General features: G+C 45.0%; 1 protein-coding gene across 1 annotated transcript in view; it reads right to left on the bottom strand.

The window, feature by feature from the left end:
• wdfy4 (WDFY family member 4) overlaps window positions 1-25,806 on the bottom strand; it is a 238,659-nt gene that overhangs the window by 19,043 nt on the left and 193,810 nt on the right. The window contains 6 exon segments of the mRNA XM_052041363.1: window positions 2,142-2,300; window positions 4,973-5,130; window positions 5,999-6,134; window positions 9,261-9,473; window positions 13,191-13,282; window positions 16,627-16,780. Coding sequence (XP_051897323.1) covers window positions 2,142-2,300; window positions 4,973-5,130; window positions 5,999-6,134; window positions 9,261-9,473; window positions 13,191-13,282; window positions 16,627-16,780 — 912 coding nt within the window.

Raw genomic sequence — 25,806 nt, 5'->3', positions numbered from 1 at the left:
TCACGTAAAATCTAAATTAGTAAATTGGTAATTGGTTTATTATTGTCACATGTACCAAGGTACAGTGAAAGACTTTGTTTTGCATGCCATCCATACAGATCATTTCATCACATCAGTACATCGAGGTAGTACAGAGTGCAGAATATAAAGTGTTACAGCTGCAGAGAAAGTGCAGTGCAGGCAGACAGTAAGGTGCAAGGCCATAACAAGGTAAATTGTGAGGTCAAGAGCCCATCTTATCGTACTAGGGGACTGTTCAATAGTCTTATTACAGCAGGGTAAAAGCTATCCTTGAGCCTGGTGGTACGTGCTTTCAGGCTTTTGTATTTTCTGCCCAATGGGAGGGGATAGAAGAAAGAATGTCCAAGATGGGTGGGGTCTTTGATTACGCTGGCTGCTTTACCAAAGGCAATGAGAAATGTAGACCATGGAGGGGAGGCTGGTTTCCGTGATGTGCTGAGCTGTGTCCACGACTCTCTGCAGTTTCTTGTGGTTTCGGGCAGAGCAGTTGCTGTACCAAGCCGTGAGGCATCCGGATGGGATGCTTTCTATGGCGCATTGATAAAAATTGGTGATGGCCAAAGGGGACATGCCAAATTTCTTTAGCCTCCTGAGAAAGTTGGGGCACTGGTGAGATTTCTTGGCCTCAGTGGAAGTTCTGGACTTCTGCATTTGCCAGAGTGGTCCTTGGAGTGTCTCATATTGTCACACCCTAAGGAGAGGTGAGCATGGGAAACAGGCTGAGGGTTAGGGTCCACACAGAAGACAGAATCAAGAACAGCTGAGACTAATTGGAAGGTAGCAAACGTAACCATGTTATTTAAGAAAGGAGGGAGAGACAAAACAGGAAATTATTGACCAGTAACATTACATCAGCAGTGGGAAAATGTTAAATTTAATATTATAAGAGTGGTAACAAGGCACTTAGACAATAATAATAGGTTTGGGCAAAGCCAAAGTAAATTTCTGAAATAGAAAGCATGCTTGACAAAATCTTTGGAATTTTTGAGGAGGAATCAGTAGACGTGGTGTATTTGGATTTTCAGAAGGCCTTTGATAAGGTACCACATGAGACATTATTAAACAAAATCGGAGCACGTGGTATTGTGAATTGATTGGTTAATGGATAAGGTAGGAGTAAACAGGTCATTTTCAGATTGGAAGTCTGTGAATATTTTGGTGCCTAATTGTTCACAATCTGTCAATGATTTGGATGACAGGATCAAGCATAATAAAGTTTGTCGATGATGCACAGTTGTAGGCTAGGCGGTGGATGCAGAGAGGGCAATAAATGAAAGATGACATGAAGACATTTGAGACAACCCGCCTTGGCAGAAAATAAAGCAGAATATTTTTTAAATGATAAGAAATTGAAAAGTGTTGGTCTTCAGAACACATGGGTGCCCTTGAACAGGGACCACTGGAAACTAATAGACAGATACAGTCAGCAATTAAAAAAGGTCAAGGAAATGTTGGCCCTTATTGTAAGAGGATTTGAGTACAATTGCTCCAATTCTATAGAACCCTGGTCAGACTGTATCTGGAATATTCTGTACAGATCTGGTCATGTTACTTAAGGAAGGATATACTGTATTTGTAATAGAGAGATTTCAGCAAAGTTTCCCCAGACTGATGCCTGGGAGGGTGGGATTGTCATTATGACCAGACTGGGCTTACACTCTCCTGAGTTTAGAAGAATGAGAGGTGATCTTCTAGAGACATTCAAAATTCTTATGGGGTTTGCCAGGATAGATGCAAATTTGATGTTTTCCCTGGACGGGGCATCTGGAAGATTCACAGAGTATGTGGTTGCCTATTCAGTTCCGAGATGAGAAGTTTCTTCAGGAGGTTGGTGAATCCTTGGAATTCTCTACCCAAGAGATCTGTGGTCAGTCACTGACGGTGTTCAACGCAGATATTTAGCCATGATCTTATTGAATGAAGGTGCACACATGAGAGGTCTCCCCCTAGTTCTACTTCTGACAGCCTTATATGCTCAATCTGACCCTCCCTACAACAAAAGCTGTGCAGTACCTCCACAATTTCCAGAAAGGAGGACTAGCGGGAACACACTGGGACATGGAAGGCTGTCAGGAAAGCTGGATAAAGCAGATGGGCAAATAGAAGAAACATCAACTCACCTCTTTCAACACCATGCTGTTCAATTTTTCTTTGCTGCTCGACAGTTCCCATACGCAGATTACACTGCTTGTTCCGCCAGTAAAAACCATGGTGGATGTTGGACACGCAGCACACAGGCACTGTCCCCAGTCTGACAGGCATTCGAAAACCGTCAGGCTCTGTGTGAGAAAGAGGAGCACTTTCAAAAGTGTGTTCTGGTTCCAATTCGTGTTGAACCTCTCAAATCCACCCGTGCTTCAGGAATGCCTGAGGCAGATCCAGTAAAAGTAAACTGCTGCAGGAACTCAGTGGAGGGGAGATAGCCAGTATAAAGAGGAGAGGGGGAGGGGTGAGGCAGGAGCTGGCAGGCGATAGGTGAAACAGGTGATGGGGGGGATGATGGGCAGATGGAGCGAGGGAGGGGGGAGGTGGGGGTGAGGAGGGGAGGGGGAGGAGGGGACGGGGAGGAGGGAGGTGGGCGGTAGGGGAGGAGAGAGAGGGGAGAGGGGAGGGGAGAGGGAGGGGAGGGGGGAGTGGGGAGGGGAGGGGAGGAGGGGGAGGGGGGGAGGAGGGGTGTGGGGAGGGAGGGGGAGGGGAGGGGAGGGGTAGAGACTTGTTATTTCCTTCTGTGACTCCACCTTACTTGCTCAGCTTCACAACTCAATCAGCCACTTTTGCTCCCTGCTGCCGTCGACTGTTCTGTGACCTCTGTTTCCTACCTGGGAATCCTAACTTTCTTTGTGTCTGTTTCCCAAATGCGCTCCCCACCACCTCTTACTCAGAGTCAGGCTTTCACACTGGGAGTCTATACAGCAACCCGACTACCTAACTGGGATTGGGCACACCACAGCACAGAGACTCTTTTATCCGTCTGTCTTGCCCATTTCTTTCACCAATAAGAACAACATTTCATCTGTTAATAAATTAGCTCTATCAAAGGTAGAATAGTCATCCTACAGAATCCAGATTTGGAAGGATTGATTTACAAGGAACAGTTGAGCAGATTGGGTCTGTACTCATTGAAACTTAGAAGGAGAGGTGATCTTATTGAAACACATTTATAGGGGGCTCGATGGTAGACACTGGGGACGTTGCGTTTCCCTACTTGGGAAAGTCTAGGACCAGAGAGCATAGTCTCAGAATAAAAGGGCCCCCATTTCTTCTCTCAAGGGTTGTGGGTCTTTGGAATTCCTTGTTTCAGAAAGTTGTGGAGGTTGTATCCATGAGTATATTCAAAGCTGAGATAGATTTTTAATCGGTAGAGGATTCAAGGTTTATGGGGAAAGGATGGGTAAGTGGACTTGAGAAAAGTTGGATTGTCATGATCCTATTCAAAGATGGAGCATGACTGAGGGGCAAAGGGGCCCAATCCTGTTTTCTGTTCCTATTTCTTACAATGTTGTGGTCTTATCCTGTAGTTCCTCTAATATCCAGAAATCTATCAATTTCTGTTTTGAATAAGCTCAGTGATTGAGCCTACACAGCCTTCCAGAGTAGAGAATTCCAAAGGTTCACCAGCCACTGAGTGAAGAAACTGCTCCTCATTTCATTCCTAGACAGTCCAGTCTTATTTGAGACTGTTCCCCCAGTTTCCAGACTCCTCAGCCAGGGGAAACATCCTCCCAGTATCTCTCCGGTCACACCTCTAGAATGAGGTCAATTCTCATTCTTCTTATCTCTGCAGACCAGAGACCTCACCCACTCAATCTCTCCTCACCTGACAAACTTGCCATCTCAGGAACTAGTCTGCTGAATATATATGGCACCTTTCACAACCTCCAGCTATTCCAAAACTCTCTATAATGTTTTATGAATTGCAGGCAATGTTGTAACATAGGGGAGGTGTCAGCAAATGTCAACACAGCAACATCGAGAAACAAAAGAGACAATGACTAATTTATCTGTTTTTATAACAAAACATTAACCCTTTCTCTTCACACAGATGCTGCCTGACTTGCTGGTTTTTTTCCAGCATTTTAGGCCATAAGATATAGGAGTAGAATTAGGCATTTGGCCCATCGAGTCTGCTCCACCATTCAGTCATGGATAACTTTTTTTTCCAACCCCATTCTCCTACCTTCTCCCCATAACCCTTAACCCCCTTACCAATCAAGAACCCATCAATCTCTGCCTTATTTACACCCAATGACTTGGCCTCCACAGCCGTCTGTGGCAACGAATTCCACAGATTCACCGCCCTCTGGCTGAAGAAATTCCTCATCGCAGATCTAAAGGGACGTCCCTTTATTCTGAGGCTGTGCCCTCGGATCCTAGACTGTCCTACTAATAGAAACACCCTCTCCATGTCCGCTCTATCCAGTAGGTTTCAATTTTCTGTTTCTTTTTCAGATTTCCAGCATCTGCAATTTTTTTTGATTTTCATTATCAGTTTTTGCGATGCTGGTTGAGAGATAAATATTGGAAGAGCCACAGGGACAACTTTCCTGATCCTCCTTCAATGGATGGGATCTTTTCCAACCACCGGCAAGAATGGGCAGCGCCTTGATTTAATGTCTCAGCTGAAACAGAGATGAAGCAAAAATCAAACTGCTGGAGGAACTCAGCAGGTCAGGCAGCATCTGTGGTGGGAAACGGACAGTTGATGTTTTGTGTCGAGATCCTTCATCTGGACTGAAAGATAAAGCAGAGATAGCCAGTATAAAGAGGTGAAGGGGAGGGCTGAGGCAAGAGGTGGCAGGTGATAGGTAGTTCAAGAGGAAAGGAAAAAGGAACAGAGGGGGAAGAGGTTACCTGAAATTGGAGAATTCAACGCTCATGCTGTTGTGTTGTAGACTACCCAGGCAGAAGATGAAACAAAGTTGGCTATCAGCAGTTTATGCATTTTACACACCTTGTCAGTGCTGTAGCTTCCCAGCGAGCAGCTGAAGTCATCATAACCCCAGGAGAAGGCTTTGTTCCAGAGAGGTGGCATCAGTAATGTGTTCTTCTCTACAGCAAGAACTCCCTTCTCAGTGAGTACAATATGTCCAACAGCTCCGTTCAGTAATGCTGTGTGAAATGAGAACAGTGAGGAATAATGGAGTGCAGAATGGAATTGGCGCAAAGACCCAGACCCGCTGGCCAGCTGTGCTCACGGCCTCATTCCCCCATCTCAGCAGCATGGGAGGGGGACAGGCAGGGGGGTGGGAGGAGAAATTAATGACACAATTTCTCAGTCTTCACTCTTCCTGGGGCAGTTCAGACCATGGCTGGAGTTACTCCCCGCAATAGGGAGGCATGACTTTACATCCTCAGCAAGGACAGTAAATCACAAAGACCGAGCAGGCAATGCTGAATAACACCTGCTGTCAACTGACCTTGTCATCAAATGGAAGACCATCAAAGTCAAATTCTTGTAGTAATAAGAACAGTGACCTTCTGGTACTAAAGACTTCCAGTCCCCACGTTCAATCACGTATCAGAACACTTCACACAGTAAACCCATGCACCATGGTGTCTTAACCATTTCTGGAGCAGCTGTCTGTGTGTGTGGATGGTCAGTCTTCATTTCTACTTCGAACCTTATTTGATATCTGGTCAATATGAACTTCTGTAACCTTTGTACTTAAAGTCAGGGACACCATGAATACCATATGAAGTGCAGGAGAATGCTTGCTGAATCTGCTATATTTGTCCAGGCTTAATCCAGAATTCCTTGGTGAAAATGGGATACAGGATAGAGGAATTCTGACAATGGTGTGGGGATGGTTATAAACCATCATGAGACAGTTGCCTCTCACTGACAGCCCTGTTCTCACTCTGATGGTCAGTGTGATTTGAGCAGTTGTCATTGATTAGTTTACACACAGTCAGGTGGCACGTCTCACATTGTCAATGAAACATGATAAAAGCTTCAGGGGTCCTCCTTTTTAAATACCTGACACGGGAACAGCAGAGGGCTTTAGATTCTTCAGATGGTAGAAGAAGGGCTGGGCGCAGGCAAGCAGGAGACTGTCCTTCCCTGATGAATGTTTTGCTTGGATTATCCGGGCAGGATGAGCTTTCTTGAAAAGCTAAATGCAAAAAGATAAGGCTTGTGAGTCACTTATCTTAGAAAACCTCATCTACCTGCATCACTTCATAGCAGAGAGCAACACAACACAACAGGTGAAATGGAGGCTATTGCTGAATACAACCCTGTTATTCATTCAGGCTGGCCTGAGGCAGGCACAAGAGACTGCAGATACTGGAGCAACACACAAAATGCTGGAGGAACTCAGCGGGTCAGGGAGCATCTGTGGGGGAAATGGACAGTCGACGTTTCGGGTTGAGAACCTTCATCTGGACTGAAAGATAGAGGGGAGATAGCTGGTATAAAAGGGTGGAGGGACGGGGTAAGGCGAGAGCTGGCAGGTGACAGGTGAGGAGGGTGATCCCCTCCCCCACCCTCACCATCTGTCCATCACGCACATTCCTCCCTTCATTCCTTCCTATCCTATCAGATTCCAACATCTGCAGCCCTTTGTCACTTCCATCTGTCATCTCCCAGCTTCTGACACTCTTCCCTCCTCCATCTGCCTATCACCCCCCCCTCACCTACATCCACCTACCACCTGCCAGCTCTCACCTCACCCCCTCCCTCCACCCTTTTATACCAGCTATTTCCCCTCCAGATGAAGGGTCTCAACCCAAAATGTCAACTGTCTATTTCCCTCCATAGATGCTGCCTGACCCACTGAGTTCCTCCAGCATCTTGTGTGTTGGTCTGATGCAGAGAGAATCTCCAGACCTTTCCCATTCTCTGAACCATCAGAATCTGGGGAACTCTCTCTGTTCCTCTCTTGGAAGCTCTCACAGATACAGGACGCAGTTCATTAATCAGCTCTGTACCTGAGGTCAAACCACAACCTTGGTAGCTGGGGCATTTAAATTCAAATAATGAAATAGATGAAGACTTTTTTTAAATATAAAAGGAGTCATTGAGCCATAGAGCAATACAGCACAGATACAGGCCCTTCGGCCCAACCAGCCCATGCTGACCGCGGTGCCCACCCAGCTAGTCCCAATTTCCTGCATTCAGCCCATATCCCTCCAAGCCCCACCCCTCCATGTACCTATCCAAGTGCTTCTTAAATGATACTGTTGTACCTGCCTCACCCACTTCCTCTGGCAGCTCGTTCCATACACTCACCACCCTCTGGGTGGAAAAACTTGCCCCTCAGGTCCCTTTTAAATCTTTCCCCTCTCACACTAAACCTATGTCCCCTAGTTTTGGACTCCCCTACCCTGGGGAAAAGACTGTTACCGTCCACCTTATCTCCGTCTCTCATAATTTTAAACTCTTCCATAAAGTTGCCCCTCATTCTCCTACGTTCCAAGGAATAAAGACCCAGCCTGGCCAACCTCTCCCTGTAACTCAGGCCCTCGAGTCCTGGCAACATCCTCATAAATCTTTTCTGCGCTCTTTCCAGTTTAACCACGTATTTCCTATAACTGGGTGACCAAAACCATACTCAGTGCTCCAAGTGTGGCCTCACCAACGACTTATACAACTGCAGCATAATGTCCCAACTCCTATACTCAATGCCCCGACTGATGAAGGCCAGCATGCTAAATGTCTTTTTCATCATCCTGTCTACCTGTGATGCCTCTTTCAATGAACTATGCACTTGTACTCACTCCTAGGTCCCTCTGTTCCATTGCACTCCCTGGTGACCTACCATTCAAAAACTGTCATCAGTAATGGTGACCATAAAATTACCACCACATTATCAAAAAATTCCATCTGGTTCACTGATGTCTTTCACAGAAGCAAATCTGTTGGCCTTGTCTAGTCCAGTCTATATGTGACTCCATTCCCACCAACATGGTTGTCTCTTAAGTGCCTGCTCAGTGCAAGGATAATTGACTAGTAAATGACGTCAAGAAACATAGAAAAATATGAGCAGTAGTAAGTAATTTGGCCCTTCAAGTCTGCTCCATCATTCAATACAATCATGGTTCATCCTCTCTCTCAATATTCTCACTCTCTCCTTGTATCCCCTGATGCCATTTGTGTTCAAAAATCCATCTATCTCCTTCTTAAACACATTCAGCAACTTGGCCCCTGCCATTTTCTGTGGTGACCCCTGGTTCCAGACTACTTCACCAGGCGAAACATCTTCCCTTCAATTTTGTATGTTTCAAATGGATCCTCTTTTATGTTTCCAAATCCTGTGAATACAGGTCCAATGAATTCAATGTCTCCTCATGCAACAGCCCTTCCATCCTGAGAATCCTTCTGGTGAACCTGCACTCCACTCCTACTATTGGAACTATATCCTCACTTAGGTAAGGAGACTAAAACTGTACACGATACAATGTTTGGTCTCTCCAAGGTCCTATATAATTGCAGCAAGGCATCCTTGCTCTTGTACTCAAAATGTCTTCCCAAGAAGACCAACAAACCATTTGATTTCTTAACTGCTTGCTGCACTGCATGTTTTCATTCAGTGGTTGGTGTACAAGGAACACTTTGTACATCAATATTTCCTGAACTCTCACCACCTAAGTAATACTCTACCTTTCTGCTTTTCCTACCAAAGTGGGTAACTTCACATTTATTCACAATACACTGTGTCTGCCATGATGTAACCCACTCATTCAATGTGTCCAAATCACCTTGAAACCTCTTTGCATCCTCATCACAACATACATTTCCACTGCGTTCACTTCACCATGAAACTTCGAACTATCATGTTCTGTTCCCTCCTTCAACTAAATGGATGAGGTTTATTTTATGAATGCTCATCTCCCCGAGAAAGACCCATTTATTCTTACTCTCTGCTTCCTGCCTGTCTGCTAAACTTGCACTAGGAGAGAGGGAGAAGTTTGGAGGAGATTCCAGGGCAAGATTTAAACGTCCTCAGTTGTATTCTTCAATCATTAAATACACGTAGGAACAAAATTCCAACTTTACTACGTTACTTGTGTTATTTAATTCAAAATGCTGGTTAATTTTTTTTAAATATACACAATATCTTTGAATTATCATTACATTCCACACACTAACAGTGAATCTATTTTGCTGCTTTCTGCCATTCTTCATATAAAAGAAATATTTATATTCAGGGAAACCTTTTTGGAGATTGTGACCAAAAAGAATCAGTTTGCAAAATTCAAAGAAATCTGTAAAATTTTGAAATCACGTGAACTTGTACCTGTTTAGGAATCTGCCCAAAGTTATTGGCAAAACCAAGGATAGTAGCCTTTTTCATTGGGTCTTTGATGTTATTGAGATCAACCTGATCATCAAAGAAATAAGGATGGAAAACATTAACTGCTTCAATGGCACTTGGACCCTTCTGCTTGTAACCAAATATGAGGTCTATCCAGTGATGGAGATGGGCAGAGACATAGTCACTTTCCAAGGCCTGTGAGAAGAGAACAGGACAGTCTATGAAGCAAGTCATTTCTTCCATTTAGTTCATTTTATTTTAAATACACAAGTTCTTTATTGATTTACTTTATTTATTAAAATGATCTTGCACTGATATTCAAAATCAAAGTAGCTCACCAATTTTCTACATTTGTATGCTTATATTTGCAAAATCTAATTTAAAGTTTAATATTAAGCAGCTGCTATTCATTCGAAGAAGAGATGTGTAAAAAGAATGGGTGGTTGATGGTCAGCATGGGCTCGATGGGTGAAGGGCCTGTTTTTGTGCTCTATCTCCTGATGACTCAATTCCACTTGGATGGTTAGAGGTTTTACACGTGCAAAATGGAGTGAAAGTACAACAGCGAATGAAGCTGAGAAGTGAAATCCAAGCTGAGATACACGAGTGAAGAAGCCTGAACCATCTGACTTGGCTGGTGCTGTTGACTGATTTATAATTACAATAATAAGACAAATTAGGACCAGCTTATTGGACACAAGTATGACAGTTCTACAGCGCTGGCTGTTAGTTAGTAAATAATGAGACATTAAATTGATCCATTTGGATGAACAATTAACAGATTAGCATTTGCAAAGGTGAGAGTGGATGTTATTAATCACCACTTAAATCAGCAGTATGTTCGTGGACAAGGCCAGGTCTACTTAACCCTCGCTCTGCCAGCAGCAACGGGGAATTCTATACTCCCTGGCCCTAGCAACTTTTCCATCAGTTTTCACATTGTCACAATGACAAGTCACAATGTTACTGGGAACAATGGGATTACTGTCATATTTCAGTGAAATTACACATTTTAAACATTTCTAAATTGCAAGTTACTTACAGTAATTCCTAGAACTAGGGGCTGTCATCTCAGGGTAAGAAATCAGCCAATTAGGACAGAGTTTGAAAGAAATTTCTTTATACCAGGGTCTACCTCCCAGGCACTGCCTCAAGGAGGCAACATCCATTATCAAAGATCCCCACCATCCGGGCCATGCCACCTTCTCGCAGCTACCATCGGGCAGGAGGTACAGAAGACTGAAGTCCCACACCACCAGGTTCAAGAATAGCTACTTCCCTTCAACCAATTGGTTCTTGAACCAACCAGCACAACACTAATCACTACAGATTTGCAACACTATGACCACTTTGTCCACTTTGCACTAAAGTGGACTTTTTTTTGTTCTATGTTCTTTATTGTAAAAATTGTGTATAATTTATGTTTAAATTAAGTTTTTTCTTAAGAATGCTGCTTATCTGATGCTCTGTGCTTGTAATGCTGCTGCAAGTAAGCCTTTCATTGCACCTATGCACAAATGTAACTCGTACATATGACAATAAACTCAACTTTGACTCTACCACTCACTTACACATTAGGGGTAATTTACAGCAGCCAATTAACCTACCAAGTGGCACATCTTTGGGATATGGGAGGAGACCCACATGGTCACAGGGAGAACTTGCAAGCTCCACACAGATAGCACCAGAGGTCAGGATTGAACCCAGGTCACTGGGGCCGTGACGCAGTGCTGCCGGTTCTGCAGAGTGGGTCAGATGGGAAGGGGCAGGGAATCTTTGTGTACAACAGAAACACAAGCACAGGCCTGATGGACTAAACGACCTTTTTCTGTGCTGCAAGAATGTACAGCGCTTTGCCATGTGAGTAAGCCTTGCCATTTAGTAAGACCATGGCCACTTTCCTGCCAAGTCCACATATGCCTGATCGAAGGGGGGAGAAGAGAGAATGACCAGGGTGGGAGGGGTCTTTGATTATGTCGGCTGCTTTCCTGAAGCAGCGGGAAGTGTAAACAGAGTCAATGGAGGGGAGGCTGGCTTGCGTGATGGACTGGGCTGTGTCCACAACTCTGCAATTTCATGCAGTCCTGGACAGAGCAGTTGTGATACCAAGCCGTGCTGCATCCAGACACCATCTGTAAAAATTGGTAGTTGGTCATTCTGGGAATTGTTCAACATTTTCTGTTTTTATTTCAGATTTCCAGTATCCACAGAGCTTTGATTTTCATGTCACAAGCCCAACCAGGGAAGGTATGTTGTGGGAACGGCAGTGATCATATTTCAGTTGGATTTAGCAATCATGAAAAATAACAGATTATGTTGGAGTAAAGATTCTAAAGTGAGAAAAAAGGTCAGTTTTACTGAATTGGGAAGTGATTCAGCAAAAGTAGATTGGAAACAGCTGGTTTTAAAGGCTAGAAGCAATCTGCTGGAGGAACTCAGCGGGTCAAGCAGCATCTGTGGGAGGAAAGGAATTGTCGAAGTTTCAGGTCAAAATCCTGCATCAGGACTGAGCAGGGTTTCAACCCGAAACATCAAAAATTCCTTTCCTCCCTCAGATGCTGCTCGACCCGCTGAATTCCTCCAGCATCTTGTGTGTGGCTGCAGATCCCAGCATCTGGATTTTCTTGCTTCTCCAGCTCAATCAGCTTCAGAACCACTGGAGGCAGGAATATCTGTGATGGGGCAAGTCAAGAGAAGTAATGGCAGCAGGTACCAGCATAATCAGCTTCTTGGTCTGGTAACTTAAGCTGAATGTGCTGGTAACTTCCTCCATTCACGCATCTCTGACTCACTTTGTTCTACACATCCCTCCCCTTCATCTCTCTTGTTAAATAACTTGTATCTCTCTCTTTCCCAGTTCTGATAAAAGATCGTAGACCCAACACGTCAACTGCTCCTCCTTTCACAGAAGCTGCCTGACCTACTGAACTTTTCCAGCACTTTCTGTTTCTATTTCAGATTTCCAGCATCTGTAATTTTGTTGATTTTCATTGACTGCCAAAGAAAACCTCCTACAGTGAGCTGAAGGAACGAATGGGCTCTCAGGGAGGGGCCCTTCACCATCCACGAAGCGAGACCACTCGTGTAAAAGTACAGGCCAGACTGTTCCAGTCCAATACACCAGCCGATTCTTCAGTGGCCAAATATAAGCATGTGGTGTATTGGTGGGATGCAGAGTACACAGCTTGGTGGGACGTGCCAAGCCACAGGTTGAAATATGCAGCCATGACACCAGCGGTTCGTTGAATGAGGACAATGGACAGGCACAGAGCTGTCCAGTGATTTCAGAAGGAAAGGGACAAACAGTGAAGTGATGGTATGGAATTGATGGGCTGAATGGCCTCCTCCACTGCCATAACAATGCAGTGATTCTGTGAAGCTCGAGATTACGTTGGAGGCTCCATCTGCCTGAGCTGAGTTACTGCTGAGCCCGGTTGTGTTGTTGTGTCCAGTTTAAGAGATTACATCTGTCCCTTCCATCTCTGCACTTGATCTTTCTTGAGTAGGCACACTGAAGAATTTGAGATGTTGAGAGGGCGGCACAGTGGGGCAGCTGGTAAAGTGGCTGTCACACAGCTCCAGCGACCCAAGTTCAATCCTGACCTCTGGTGCTGTCTGTGTGGAGCTTGCATGTTCTCCCTGTGACCGCGTGGGTTTCCCGAGTGATCCAGTTTCCTCCCATATCCCAAAGACGTGCAGGTCAGTCGATCAATTGGCAATGGTAAACTGCCCCTACTGAGTGTTAAGTGGTAGAATCTGGGGGGAGTTGATGGGAATGTGGGGAAAACAGAATGGGATTAGTGTGGATTGGTGTTTGGTGGTCAGCACAGGTTTGATGGGTCAAAGGGACTGCTTCCATGCTGTGTGACTCCATGAATAAATGAAGTCAGCCAGCAGTTCACCAGTACTTACCATGCGATGAAGTCGGATAAATTCTCGAGCATCGCCTTTAGCCCAAGGAGGAAGAATCACATCTCCCAGTGTCGTCCCATCCTGCATGGAACCTGCAAATATGTTTGATGCCGATTTACTATCCAATATTGTTAGCTTGCAGTAACTAGTTCCTTTCTATCAGGCCTCATCGGAATTCAAATAACACACATCTCATGCTGACATCGGGAGAGGGCTACCCACTGTTGCATGGGTGTTGCATGTAGTCACAGGTGCATTTGTCACACTCCTGGCAAAGTCAGGAAGGCTTTACAGTTTACTAGGAACAATAACCTAAAGTTGGAAAAGCTGACCTATCTGGAGTAGAGCCTTGTGGAAATGGGTCAGATTATTTCACATCCATTAAAACTAATCACAGGACCAGCAACCTGACTCAGAAACCACAGCACACAAGCAGTCAGTTAGTTCCACCATCACCTGCACCACCCTCATGAGACCCAAAGCTGCTAAGATGAACCCTATGATACCTCCCAATGGTGGGACCAGAACCAAAGGGCTGACTGTCCTGTGCCCAACAACCATTTGCTTCTCCTGTTTGTGCAGCAACCTGAGCTTAGCCCGAGATCTCCAGTCCTCCCATCACACTAAGCCTGAGAGGGTTCCAGATGAGGGGCAGCACTGCTGATGAGGGGGTATTCCCCAAATCTACGCATCTCCCTCAGGCTATGCAAGCTATAATACCTATCAAAAATACACCCAGATCTGGTTCTGGGAAGGGGATGTGTCAGCTGGGGAGATGATGGAGCAGTTTCAGGTTTTCAGTCTGATAAGCCATAATTTCTTTAAAACTGGATGCATTTACACTTGCTTTAATACATGAATCATGCATAAAAATTGTTATGCACATGTTTGAAGTGCTTGCACCCATTTCCTGTAGAAGTCCTGCCATCCACACAAGTTGATAGGGTGGTAAAGAAGGCATATGGCATGCTTGCCTTTATTAGTCGAGGAATTGAGTTCAAGAGTCAGGAAGTCATGTTGCAGCTCAATAAAACTCTGGTTAGGCCACATCTGGAGTATTGCATTTAATTCTGTCACCCCATTATAGGAAGGATGTGGAGGCTTTGAAGAGGGTGCAGAAGAGGTTTACCAGGATGCTGCCTGGATTAGAGGCCATGTGCTATAAGGAGAGGTTGGACAGACTAGGGTTGTTTTCTCTGGATGATAGGGGACACAAGGATGTCCCAATCCCACAATTTTTTGGTGAACCCCAAGAGCATAAATTACCCCCATTTAGCCCACACAGCACAGAGACGGGCTCTTCTTCCCACTGAGTCCACATCAACCATCAAACTTCCATTTGCACCGATCCCATTTCATTCTCCCCACATTCCCATCAACTCCTCCCAGGTTCTATCACTCACCCACACACTAGGGGCAATCAAGAGCGGCCACTTAACCCTCCAACCCACACTTCTTTGGGATGTGGAAGGAAACCAAAATGCCCAGGAGAAACCAATATTGTCACCTGAGATGGAGGTCAGGATCAAACCAGTGTCACTGGAGCTGTGAGGCAGCAGTTCTCCTGTGCACCACTGCACTGCTCCAAGGCTCATATCCTTGCAGCTTTTTCCTTATCTAAGTGTGCTCACCATCATGGATCCCTGTGGCTCAGTGAGTGTCCCTCCGTGCGTCTGTATCAGAAGCTAATAAGCTCAAATTTCAGTGGTGCTTGCATAGCCTGAGGGAGATGCGTAGGTTTAGGGAATACCCCCTCATCAGCAGTGCTGCCCCTCATCTGGAACCCTCTCAGGCTTAGTGTGATGGGAGGACTGGAGATCTCGGGCTAAGCTCAGACTGCTGCACAAACAGGAGAAGCAAAGTGTTGTTGGGCAGGGGACAGTCAGCCCTTTGGTTGCGGTCCCACCATTGGACATCTTGTGGGCCTCGTGTGCTTCTGATTCGACTGATGCCAAGCAAGGCAGTTCCTTCATCCACTCACCAGTGTGGACCGCAAAGGAAATCAGAGGAAGCTCAGGGTGTTGGTGGGAAAGCAGGGATGTGGAGGGGGTGGTCATGGTGAAGTGGATGGAGAGGTGGGGGCAACGGGTAGTTGAATAGGGAAGTGTGACGGTGAGAGTTGGGGTGGTGTTGGGTGGGTGGGGTTGCAATCTGACATGTGAGGTTTGGGTGAGGATTACAAGCTCGTGGGCAGGGGAACGGTGGGGAGCTGAGAGAGGGCCAGTTATAGAGTCATAGAGTCATACAGCACGGAAACAGGCCCTTTGGCCCAACTCATCCATGCCAACTAAGATGCCCCTCTAAGCTAGTCCCAATTGCCCATATTTGGCCCATATCCCTCTAAACCTTTCCTATTCATGTACTTATCCAAGTGTCTTTTTAATATTGTTATCGTACCTGCCTCAACCACTTCCATTGGCCGCTTGACCCTTACACGCACCACCCTCTGCGTGAAGAAGTTTCCCCTCAGGTCCCTTCTGAATCTTTCCCCTCTCACCTTAAACCTGTGCCCTCTAGTTTTTGATTCCCTTCCCCTGGGAAGAGAGTGCATTCACCCTATCTATGCCCATCATGAGTTTATACACCTCGATATGGTCACCCTCTGCTCTGAGGAATAAAGTCCGAGTTATAGCCCAACATCTCCCTGTAACATTCTTGTAAATCTTCTCTGCACCCTTTGCAGTTTAATGACAACTGCAGTTGTACAGGATGTTGCTGAGGTCGCACCTGGAGTATTGTGCATAGTTTTGGTCACCCTGTTATAAGAAAGGTGTCATTAAACTGGAGAGAGCACAGAGAAGATTTATGAGGATGTTGCCGGGGCTCAAGGGCCTGAGTTATAGGGAGAGGTTGAGCAGGCTGGGAGTTTATTCCTTGGAGCGTAGGAGACTGAGGGGTGACCATATAGAGGTGTATAAAATCATGAGGGGCATAGATAGGGTGAATGTCCCAACACTTATACTTAACGCCCTGACGAGTTGGCAAAGGGGACCCAGTGCCAGGTGGCTCCTGTGGACGGTGCTGAGGGAGCCCTCACCAACACCGGGGAAGTTGCCTGTCCAGCGGCAGCGGCCACAGCGAGCAGGAGCGGATTGAAGGGACAAGGGCGGTGCTGGGATCCTTGGGATGGGATCACCCACCATTCTCGGAGAGAAACCCACACCTTTGCGTTAACACTGGCCAGCCCAGTTTCCAGACATTCCCTTTCAGATCAGTGTGATTACAGGATCCCACTGGCTCTAGAAGACCTTGGGATGGACTCAGGCTATGAATGGCACCTTTTACAGGACAGGGCAGGAAGTGAAGCAGTCACACTCATTCCTGTCATCAAGAGCAGGTTATATAATCAGGGGCCACCTGGGATGTAAAGTACTTTGGAAGGTGCTAAAGGACATGATACCAGGCGATAATCACAGCAGGGTCTTTGCTTACGTACCGAACTCCAACTTGTTGTGATTCAGCAGGAACTCAGGCAGATAGAAGAACTCCGGGGTCAGCTCCCTCACATCACTCATGTTGTCCCTGGACGATGATTCCCACTCCTTCTTAATGCTGAAAAACATCCTGTCCGCCACATCAAAGCTCCCTCCCTGAAAACAGAATCACAGGATATTTACAGAAGGGGTCCATTCAGCCCAGCATGTCCAAACTAGCCCCTCTTCCCCCACCATCCCTGGAACTGTTTTCCATCCAATCTCTTTGTGAATGTCACAACCGAATCTACCTCCACAGCTCCCGAGGAAGGTGCATTCCAGGATCCAACCATTCACTACAGAAAAATTATTTTCTTCATGTCAACACTTGCTTCTTTTGCCAATCTCTTTCATTGGATGTCCTCTGGTTTCTGAACCTTCCATCACTGAGAATAGTTTCTTTATCGACTGTGATCTCACCTCTATCAGGTCCCCTTCACAATCTCCACTGTTCCAAGGAGAACAACAAACACCAGCTTCTCCAGTCCATCCACAGAACTAAAGTTCCTCATCCCTGGAATCACTTCAGTAAATCTTTTCTGTACCTTTCCAAAGTCTTCACACCTTTACCGAAAGGTGACCCCTGAAATTGGACACAATACTCCAATTGTGGCTCAGCCAGTGTTTTATGGGGGTTCACCATGACTCTATTGCTCCTTTACTATGCTTCTCTGTATAAATCCCAGGATCTCATAAACTTTTTAACCATTTTCTCAACTTTCCCAGTGTTATGGACTCAGTGAAAGTCCCTTTAAGATAGAGAGTGTGTGTGTATGTGTGTGTGGGGCGTGCTTACGTCAATAGAAGATAAAGGACGTAATGACGTTGTTGAAGAGGTCAGAAGTCAGAAGAAGAAGGAGAGAGAGAGAGAAGGGAGAGAGACACCAGCCTGCTTGTTTTCTCTATCGATGGATGAGAAACAATAACTGTGTTTGCCACTGAAATCCATGTATGGAAGTTGGAAGTAATCCGGTGGAGTTCACTTTGTTGCTGACCTGTAGAAGGAAACAGGTATTTGTGTGTGGACGACCATGGTTCGGATGCTTTTCGGAGTGGGGAAGTCACTACCGAGTAAACACTGGAGTGTCGTTTGGGTTCCATTGTGGAACATTTGGATTTCGTATGTACTCTCTATGTTTTTCTACATCTACATCTTATCTTCAGACAACGGTGGTTGTTGAAGAAGCCCTTGCTCATGTTTCACCTTATGGCTTGCGGAACTGAACTTTAAGAACCATTCCGGAACTGGGAGTTTTGGACTTTGTCACACACACACACGACGAGTTTAGTTTTGGGGTTAACATTCGAGGTTTAACATTTTTGAATTCTAACATACTAACATTTTTACTTTTATTTTACGTATTATCATAAGTAGTGATTAATAAAATAGTTTTTAACACTAAATCATGCTCAGTGTGTTTCTTTTGTTGCTGGTTCGTGACACCAGCAACTTTCAATATGTACATATATCCCCAGATCTCAATGCCACTGCACCACTTTTAGAATTACGCTCTTTAGCTTACATCGCCTCTGCTCACTCTTCCCACTGAAGTGTAAGATATAAAATTCCATCTGCCATGAGTCCACCCATTCAACCAAGCTGTTCACATCCTCAGAGTCCATTACTATTCTCATAGTTCAGTGCACTTCCAAGTTGTGTTTCACCTGTAAGTGCAGAGATTGTGTCCTGTAAAACCAAGGCCAAATCACTAATACATGTAAAGACAAGCAATGGGCCTGGTGCCAACCTTTGGGGAACTCCACTGGACACATCCTTCCAGTTCCGAAAAACAACCTCCCACCTCTACTCTCTGTTTCCGATCAGTTAGCCAATTTTCTATGTCCACTGTCAGTACCTCCTCTATGCCACACACTTCAATCTTGGTGACAAGCAGATCTTTATCCTAGAGTCATAGAGTCATACAGCACAGAAACAAGCCCTTCGTCCCAACTGCTCCATCCCACTCAAGGTTCCCATCTAAGCTAGGCCCATTTGCCGGTGTTTGGCCCATATCCTTCTAAACCTTTCCTATCCATGTACCTGTCCAAGTACCTTTTAAATGTTGTTAATGTACCTGCCTCAGCCACTTCCTCTGGTAGCTCGTTCCATAGACTGACCACCCTCTGGGTGAAAATGTTTCTCCTCAGGTTCCTGTTAGATCTTGCCCCTATCACCTTAAACCTATGCCCTCTAGTTCTTAATTCCCCAACCCTGGGAAAAAGACTGAGTGCATTTACCCTATCTATGCCCCTCATGACTTTATACACCTCTATAAGGTCATCCCTCATTCTCCTACGCTCCAATGAAAAATGTCCCAACCTGCTCAGTCTCTCTCCATAACTCATTCCCTTGAGTCCTGGCAACATCCTTGTAAATCTCCTCTGCACTCTCCAGTTTAATGGCACCTTTCCTGTAGCAGAGTGACTTAAAATGAACACAATATTCCATTGCAGCCTCACCAACGTCTTGTATACCTGCAACATAACATCCCAACTTCTACACTCAATGACCTGACAGATGAAGGCCAGCGTGCCAAAAGTCTTCTTCACCACCCTGTCTACCTGCGACACCACTTTCAGGCAACCATGTACTTGTACTCCTTGGTCTCTGTTCCCTTCCAGGTGTTCTGGAGAGCCATAGAATGGTGTTCCAGTTCACTGACCATATCCTTCATTTAGGCACACCACTTCTGCCACATGCCACCCAAACCCGCCTGCTTGGTCAAATTTAAATTCCCAAATCCAATGTCCTTTATAATAAGTAAAAATATTCAAAGAGATGGAAAATGGAAATACATTTTAAATTCCTCTGTTCATACGTGCTGGAGTTTCCAGAGATTAATATTTAATTCCTGGCAACTCTGAGACAATCCTAAAGGCTGCCAGCCCTTCATTCTTTGAAAGCCATTTACAATTGGAAGCATTATCATTCAAACATGACATGGAATGCATCGGAAGATTCAGGGCCAGAGACCAAAAGCTTGGTCAAAGCTTGGACTAAGGACAGGTTTGGAGGAGGTAGAGACAAAGAGGCAGAGACGGTTAGGGAGGGACTTCCAGAGCTTAGGGGAATTGAAGGGAAGCAAGATTATAGGGAACTGTTAGGAGGCAGATGGACCATGGAGGGATCTGAAAACAAGGAAGAAAGCTCACATCTTTATGCTAAATTATATATTCTTCTACAGATCTCACACCTAATCAACAGAATCCGTTGAGCAGCACCTGGGTAGACAAGCACACTCTAATTTGACTGGCACCCGTTCAACTTGTGTAGTTTAGGGAGTGGGTTTTACCCTGAGCACTGTCTATATTTAGCTGGGAAAGCTCAGCAATTGGCCCTGGTTAACGTTGGGCTGAGACAAGTCTTGCTGCTTAAGGTGTACACAAGGTGATCTCAACATTAATTATGTGGACAGTCCTGTTCCTGGAGGACCTGAAATTGATAACACTAAGAGCAGATACCCCCTCTCACAGATACCCTGTTTAGTTACTTGGGGATCACCTGTAGACCCAGAGTTGACTATCAGAATCTGTGAGGATGCTTCATGAATACATGTCCCATTTTGAACAGATTCCCAGCTCCCCCACAATAAGGCAAAGTGTTTTATTGTTCACCTGAAAACAGCCGTCATCCCTACACTGTATTCTCACACGAAGCACCCACCCCACGACAACCGTTGCCCCCTCCCCAAACCTCTCCCAGATCACTTCCTCTCCTTCCTCACCACCCTGCCATTACTTCCTTCTTCCCATGGTCCCACCACATCAGACCCACCTTCGTCACACCCATTCCCATCATATGCCCTCCCACCCTCATTTCCCTTTCATCCCCTTCCCCTTCCCACAGCCTCTCCCAATCATGCATCACCTCTTGCCAATCCCCTCTCAAACTCCAGACCATTTCCAGCGCATCTCCTAGCAGCACATCCTCTACTGATCCCCTGATAACCCACCCCCAGTCCCTACCCCATCCCCAAACCACCCACCCAATCCAGTTACGCAGAGAAACCACTGACTCAATTCTCTACCTGTACCCAACACCCAACTGCTTCCCACCACACCCCACAGTGCACCAACTGCAATCCGTCACCCACCCTTCCCCATACTATCACCCTAGTGAGCCAAACACCCCCCACTCCCCATTCTATTGCAAGAGAAACCAATCAACCCTTCAAAGGGTCTGATACCATGTCTCAAGCAGTGTGCCAATCTGGAGATCAAGTGAGGCTCTGAGATTCCAGGGCAGGAGTGAGGAAATTTGATCAGGATTACAAAATAAAGATTACATTAAAAGATGACAAAATACTATTCTGGTGAACTTCAGTTCACTGATTCCACAGGGTGAAGAGCGCTAGTGATCTTTGCACTTAGTGAGCACAAACAAGGCGGCGGCTACTGTATTCAATAAAGCAAAAATGTGCAGATGCTGGAACTCTGAAATAAAAGCAGGAGATGCTGCAAATACTCAGCAGGTCAAGGCAGATGCTGGAAACTGTTGTACAGTGTAACAGCTATCAAGCTGCAATCTTTTCGACTAAATAAACTAATTAGGCAATGGTGTCGGTTCTGTGACCACAACTAGGTCAAGGTTACCAGAACTAATGATCCTTTCCTCTGATCTCATTAATCTTCACAGTGCTACCGGTAAGGTGCGAATATCAATTTTCATCCTAAGCTATTGCTAATACTTGATCAGTTCCTCCCTCTTCTCACCTTCCATGGCTGATTGTAACTTGCCCTCTTTTTTATTGTATTTGAATCTCTCTCTGACACCCCTAGGCCATTTATATTAAATCTTACCAGCTGCACTCAACTCCTTCCCAGACAGTTTTTATTACATTTTATTGTTCCTTTTGCAGTTCCTTTAGGCATTCATTTTTTCAGTTAATTTCTTTATGGTCTTTAACTCTCCATTGGCACTGTTAAGAAATCAAACCTTGGAACACTCATTGAACAACAGCTTTGACATCTTCCTAGACAAGTGGACATTTCATTGATAAGAACATAGTACTAGTTTTAAATGCCTCTTTACACACTAAATAACAATATGCCTGTTAGAATTGTAACTTTCCCAGCGACTGATTGTATGCAGTTCACTGATTAAAGTATCCTTTACTTTACGTACTCTATTTCTTTCAGATTTATCATTTTCACAATGCTTAGAAATATGAAAAGAACATGTTGCATTTTTTGTCAAATTGCTGCCATATATTGTCCATGAATTTACATTATGATACTTTTGTTTTGTTGCAATTATTATTTAGATGTAAATTACAGCACTATTTTTGAGGGTGCAATGTGATGTGACCAAGACACAATGTGGGATGGTGTCTAATTAGACCATTTTTAATTTGCCTCTGGTGAGTGACCAGCCAGTGACAGCCCTCTGCACCTTTTAGCCACACTAGGGAGATTTGCAGACTACAGAATCACTGATGGCATTATTCCAAACTTTCCAAACTCTCCTAACTCTCCTGTGGTCCTGGGTTGAAATGGTTTTACACATTTTCTGCTACTTCACCAAATGAAGCATCAGGCACCCCACAAGAAAGGTTTGCCAATGTACCACTTCCACCAATAAAAGTCTTCTCTTGGGTTGATGTTTGAGTTCAATCCAAAAACTGTTGCCCTCACCTCTAATTCAACAATGTTACTCACCCAAAAACAACAGCCCCATCTGTTCTATGTACGAACTGTGGATCTTCCATTGTTTGTCATAAGCATCAAGGTTTAAGTCTGAGCTGCCAGCGTGCACTGTCTTCCACTTTCACAGTTAACAGGGTTAGCCTCAGTCACTTTGTACGTACTAAATCTTCCCACCACGATGAGATGAGATGGATTCTTGACCTCACGATCTACCTTGTTGTGACCTTGCACCTTATTGTCTACCTGCAATGCACTTCCCTGCAGCTGTGACACTTTACTTTGTACTCTGCTATTGTTTTTACCTGTACTACCTCAATGCACTCTGTACTAACTCAATGTATCTGCACTGTGTAATGAATTGATCTGTACGATCAGTATGCAAGACAAGTTTTTCACTGTACCTCGGTACAAATGACAATAATAAACCAATACCAATACCATCCCCCCAGCTCAGATCCAATCCTCAGACTTGCCACAATCAAACATCAGCTTCCCAGAATCACTCAACCAACATGGACATGTGGCTGCTCGATTCCTCATAAACCTCATTCCTTTTGATAGTCATGACTGTTTGCCACGCCATCCTCGTTGCCAGCGTAGGACAGGTGTCCTCAGTGCATTTGTAACCTCTAATAGCATTGCAGACTGGTCCACATGGGACCTGCAGGGATCCTGGTTTATTCCTAAATAGCAAGGGGCTGACAGGTTCCGGTGGAGAGATGGGGATGTTGAGCTGAGGTTAAAAACAGATCAGCCATGATCTTATTAAACGGTGGAGCAAGTTTGAAGGGCTGAGTGACCTACTTCTGCACCTAATTTGTGTGTGTGTTCTTGTATTCTGCTCAGACTATATACTCACACACGTGAATACACATGTGTCACAATACACACGTGAAGGAATACGTCACAGCCAATGTCACACGTATGTACACATTCTACAACCATGTATTTAAAAATCTTCCCAGTCCTTCTAACAGTCCATCTGGAGACACTTCAACATTTGTTTCAGTGCTGGTTTGTAGTTATACTGCAGCAGGTGTCAGCCCACGAAGGCATGGCTCTCTCTGAAGTATTTTCAGGTCTCAAGCCCTGATAGTGGGCAAACTACCATCGGGATTCCTTAGTTATATCACTGCCTGTGCAGCGATGTCCACACAAGCCACTGCTTGTTGGCCCTCCACTGTTCACTGGCATTGATGTTCATTAGCACTTTGCTGCTCACTCACACCTGCTACTCACTGGCACAAAAGTGACAGTGTAAAGCTGCATTCCTCTAGAAAGAAAATTATAAAAATATTAGGTCGTGTTTCTATTTATTGCTTCAATGAAAGGCCTGATCTCAGTACACCGACGTATGGCATGGGGGAGTGTTTGGGAGCAAGGACTCCAGCGTGATCACCCTCCAGGTGCTTTGAAGTGAAAACTCAATGGGCTCAGGTACGGGAAGATCCAAGTCTCTCCCAGCCAGAGCTGAGAGATTCCAGTCTGGATAGAACCCAGGATTGCCCATGGAAGTAAGAGCCAGGTGAGTTCAGGAGCAGGTGATGGGATAAATCCCAACAGTGGAATTCCAGGTGCCCCTGTTCCCTCGCTCCTCCCCTTCTGGCTTCTGTGTCAGCCCTGTCCTGCTCCGGGAGCTGCCTCCTGTAACTACTCCTCACTACTCTTTGCTTCCCATCTCCCCCTCCCTCCCACAAACCTTTCCTTTCGAGGTTATTGTGTGACACCTATTTCCTTTCAAAACTCTGGGTCTATCTGTGGGTGTTGCTTTCTCTGCCTCACTTCTTCACATTGCCACACACACACACACACACACACACACACACACACACACACACACACACACACACACACACACACACACACACACACCCGCGACTTAGTTCACTTTCCCAGGGCACACAGAACGTGCTTTCAACTTGCAGCTCGATCCAGTGAACAGAACTCAATGTCTGTCCACTGCCCCACCTAGTGGTGAGATGAAAACTGGCAATAGTCAACTCACCTGGCAGGTTCTGTGGAAATTCAAATACCTGGACATTGAGTTGAAGGTAAAACTCTTTCTTTTATCACTACTAAACAGTAACAAAGTGGACACTTTAAGCTGTAAATAAAAGAACTTTTGCAGGTGGAGTTAAGCATTCTGTTATTTTATATTAAGATGTCATTATTTAGTGTTTTTCCAACTAAAGAATAAATATATTTGATCAAAGAACAGTTGAAATGCAACTGACTAACACTGCTCCAGAGACAGGAAAACTAATCATAAAATTCCAATGAATTGACAACCCACGTGTAGGCTGATTAATGATTTTAATAGCCAACTATATAATTTTTTTTTACCTCTGTGGCTATTTCTTAAGAATTTTTTTATTAAGTTTTAATAACCAACTCTGCACAAACATTTTTCCAGCTTCCCTGACCTTAATGTTGTGACTTTGGTTTGTATGTGCTGGAGGACAATGGAATCTAATCAGTTATTTCAAAACAGCACAAGTGGGGGGAAATGGAATAAAGCAGAGCTAACACACAATTATGGATATTGTTAATATTTTGATATTAAATAGAAAAATTGCTAACAGGCAACAATAACTACAGAAAAAAAACATTAAGCAAGTGGTGAGTGATTTTAAAATGTCAGCATTTGCATTTCCTTTCACTTCATTCTCCCCTACCCCTCCCCAGGAGACTGTGGCCAAGTTGTTCTTTGCACAGCTGCCCTCTGGTTCTTTGAGTCACAGAGTCACACAGCACGGAAACAGGCCCTTCGGCCCAACTATTCCATGCCGACCAAGATGCCCATCCAAGCTAGTCCCATTTGCCTGCGCTTGGCCCATATCTCTCTAAACCTTTCCCATCCATGTACTGTCCAACTGTCTTTTAAAAGTTGTTATTGTACCTGCCTCAATGACTTCCTCTGGTACCTCATTCTCTACACATACCACCATCTGTGCAAAAACGTTGCCCCTCAAGTTCCTATTAAATCATTCCCCTCAAAAAATAATTTGGGATTTGGGGCAAGACGTAAATGCCAGCGAGGAGTACTGAGAAGACTGTGAAACCTTTTGACCCTGTTCTGCTGCACAACGATTTGTACCTGGACTATACCTAGCTGACATTACACGAGTGCCAACAGCCTGACTGACTTTGATGGCTAGCTTAGGTGTTTCCTCCAACTTTAGAGCACATCCACTCTTCAGCTTGGGTCTCCCTCAAGCAGGATCCCTGACATACTTTACTGCCTTGTTCACCTGTGATTCCCCAGAGGTCAGTTCCTCCTCAACGCTGATCCGGAGCTCTGCAGTCTGTCCTGAGTCTGCAGTCTTTTTTAATATTATGCTCTAAATTGGAATGGCACTCTTCACATCTGCAAGCATGCAATGATTGATACTTTTCATTAATGTAATTTTTGTTTTAGATAGGGACAGAAGTCTCTCGGGAGAGACAATAATATCTGATAAAAGCATTAGTGATATCAAATAAAGAAAAGAAATATA

The sequence above is a fragment of the Pristis pectinata genome, chromosome 30 (assembly GCF_009764475.1).
Source record: "Pristis pectinata isolate sPriPec2 chromosome 30, sPriPec2.1.pri, whole genome shotgun sequence".
Taxonomy (NCBI): domain Eukaryota; kingdom Metazoa; phylum Chordata; class Chondrichthyes; order Rhinopristiformes; family Pristidae; genus Pristis; species Pristis pectinata.
The sequence above is the reverse complement of the archived record's forward strand: the minus strand, read 5'-3'. Positions and strand labels throughout refer to the sequence as shown.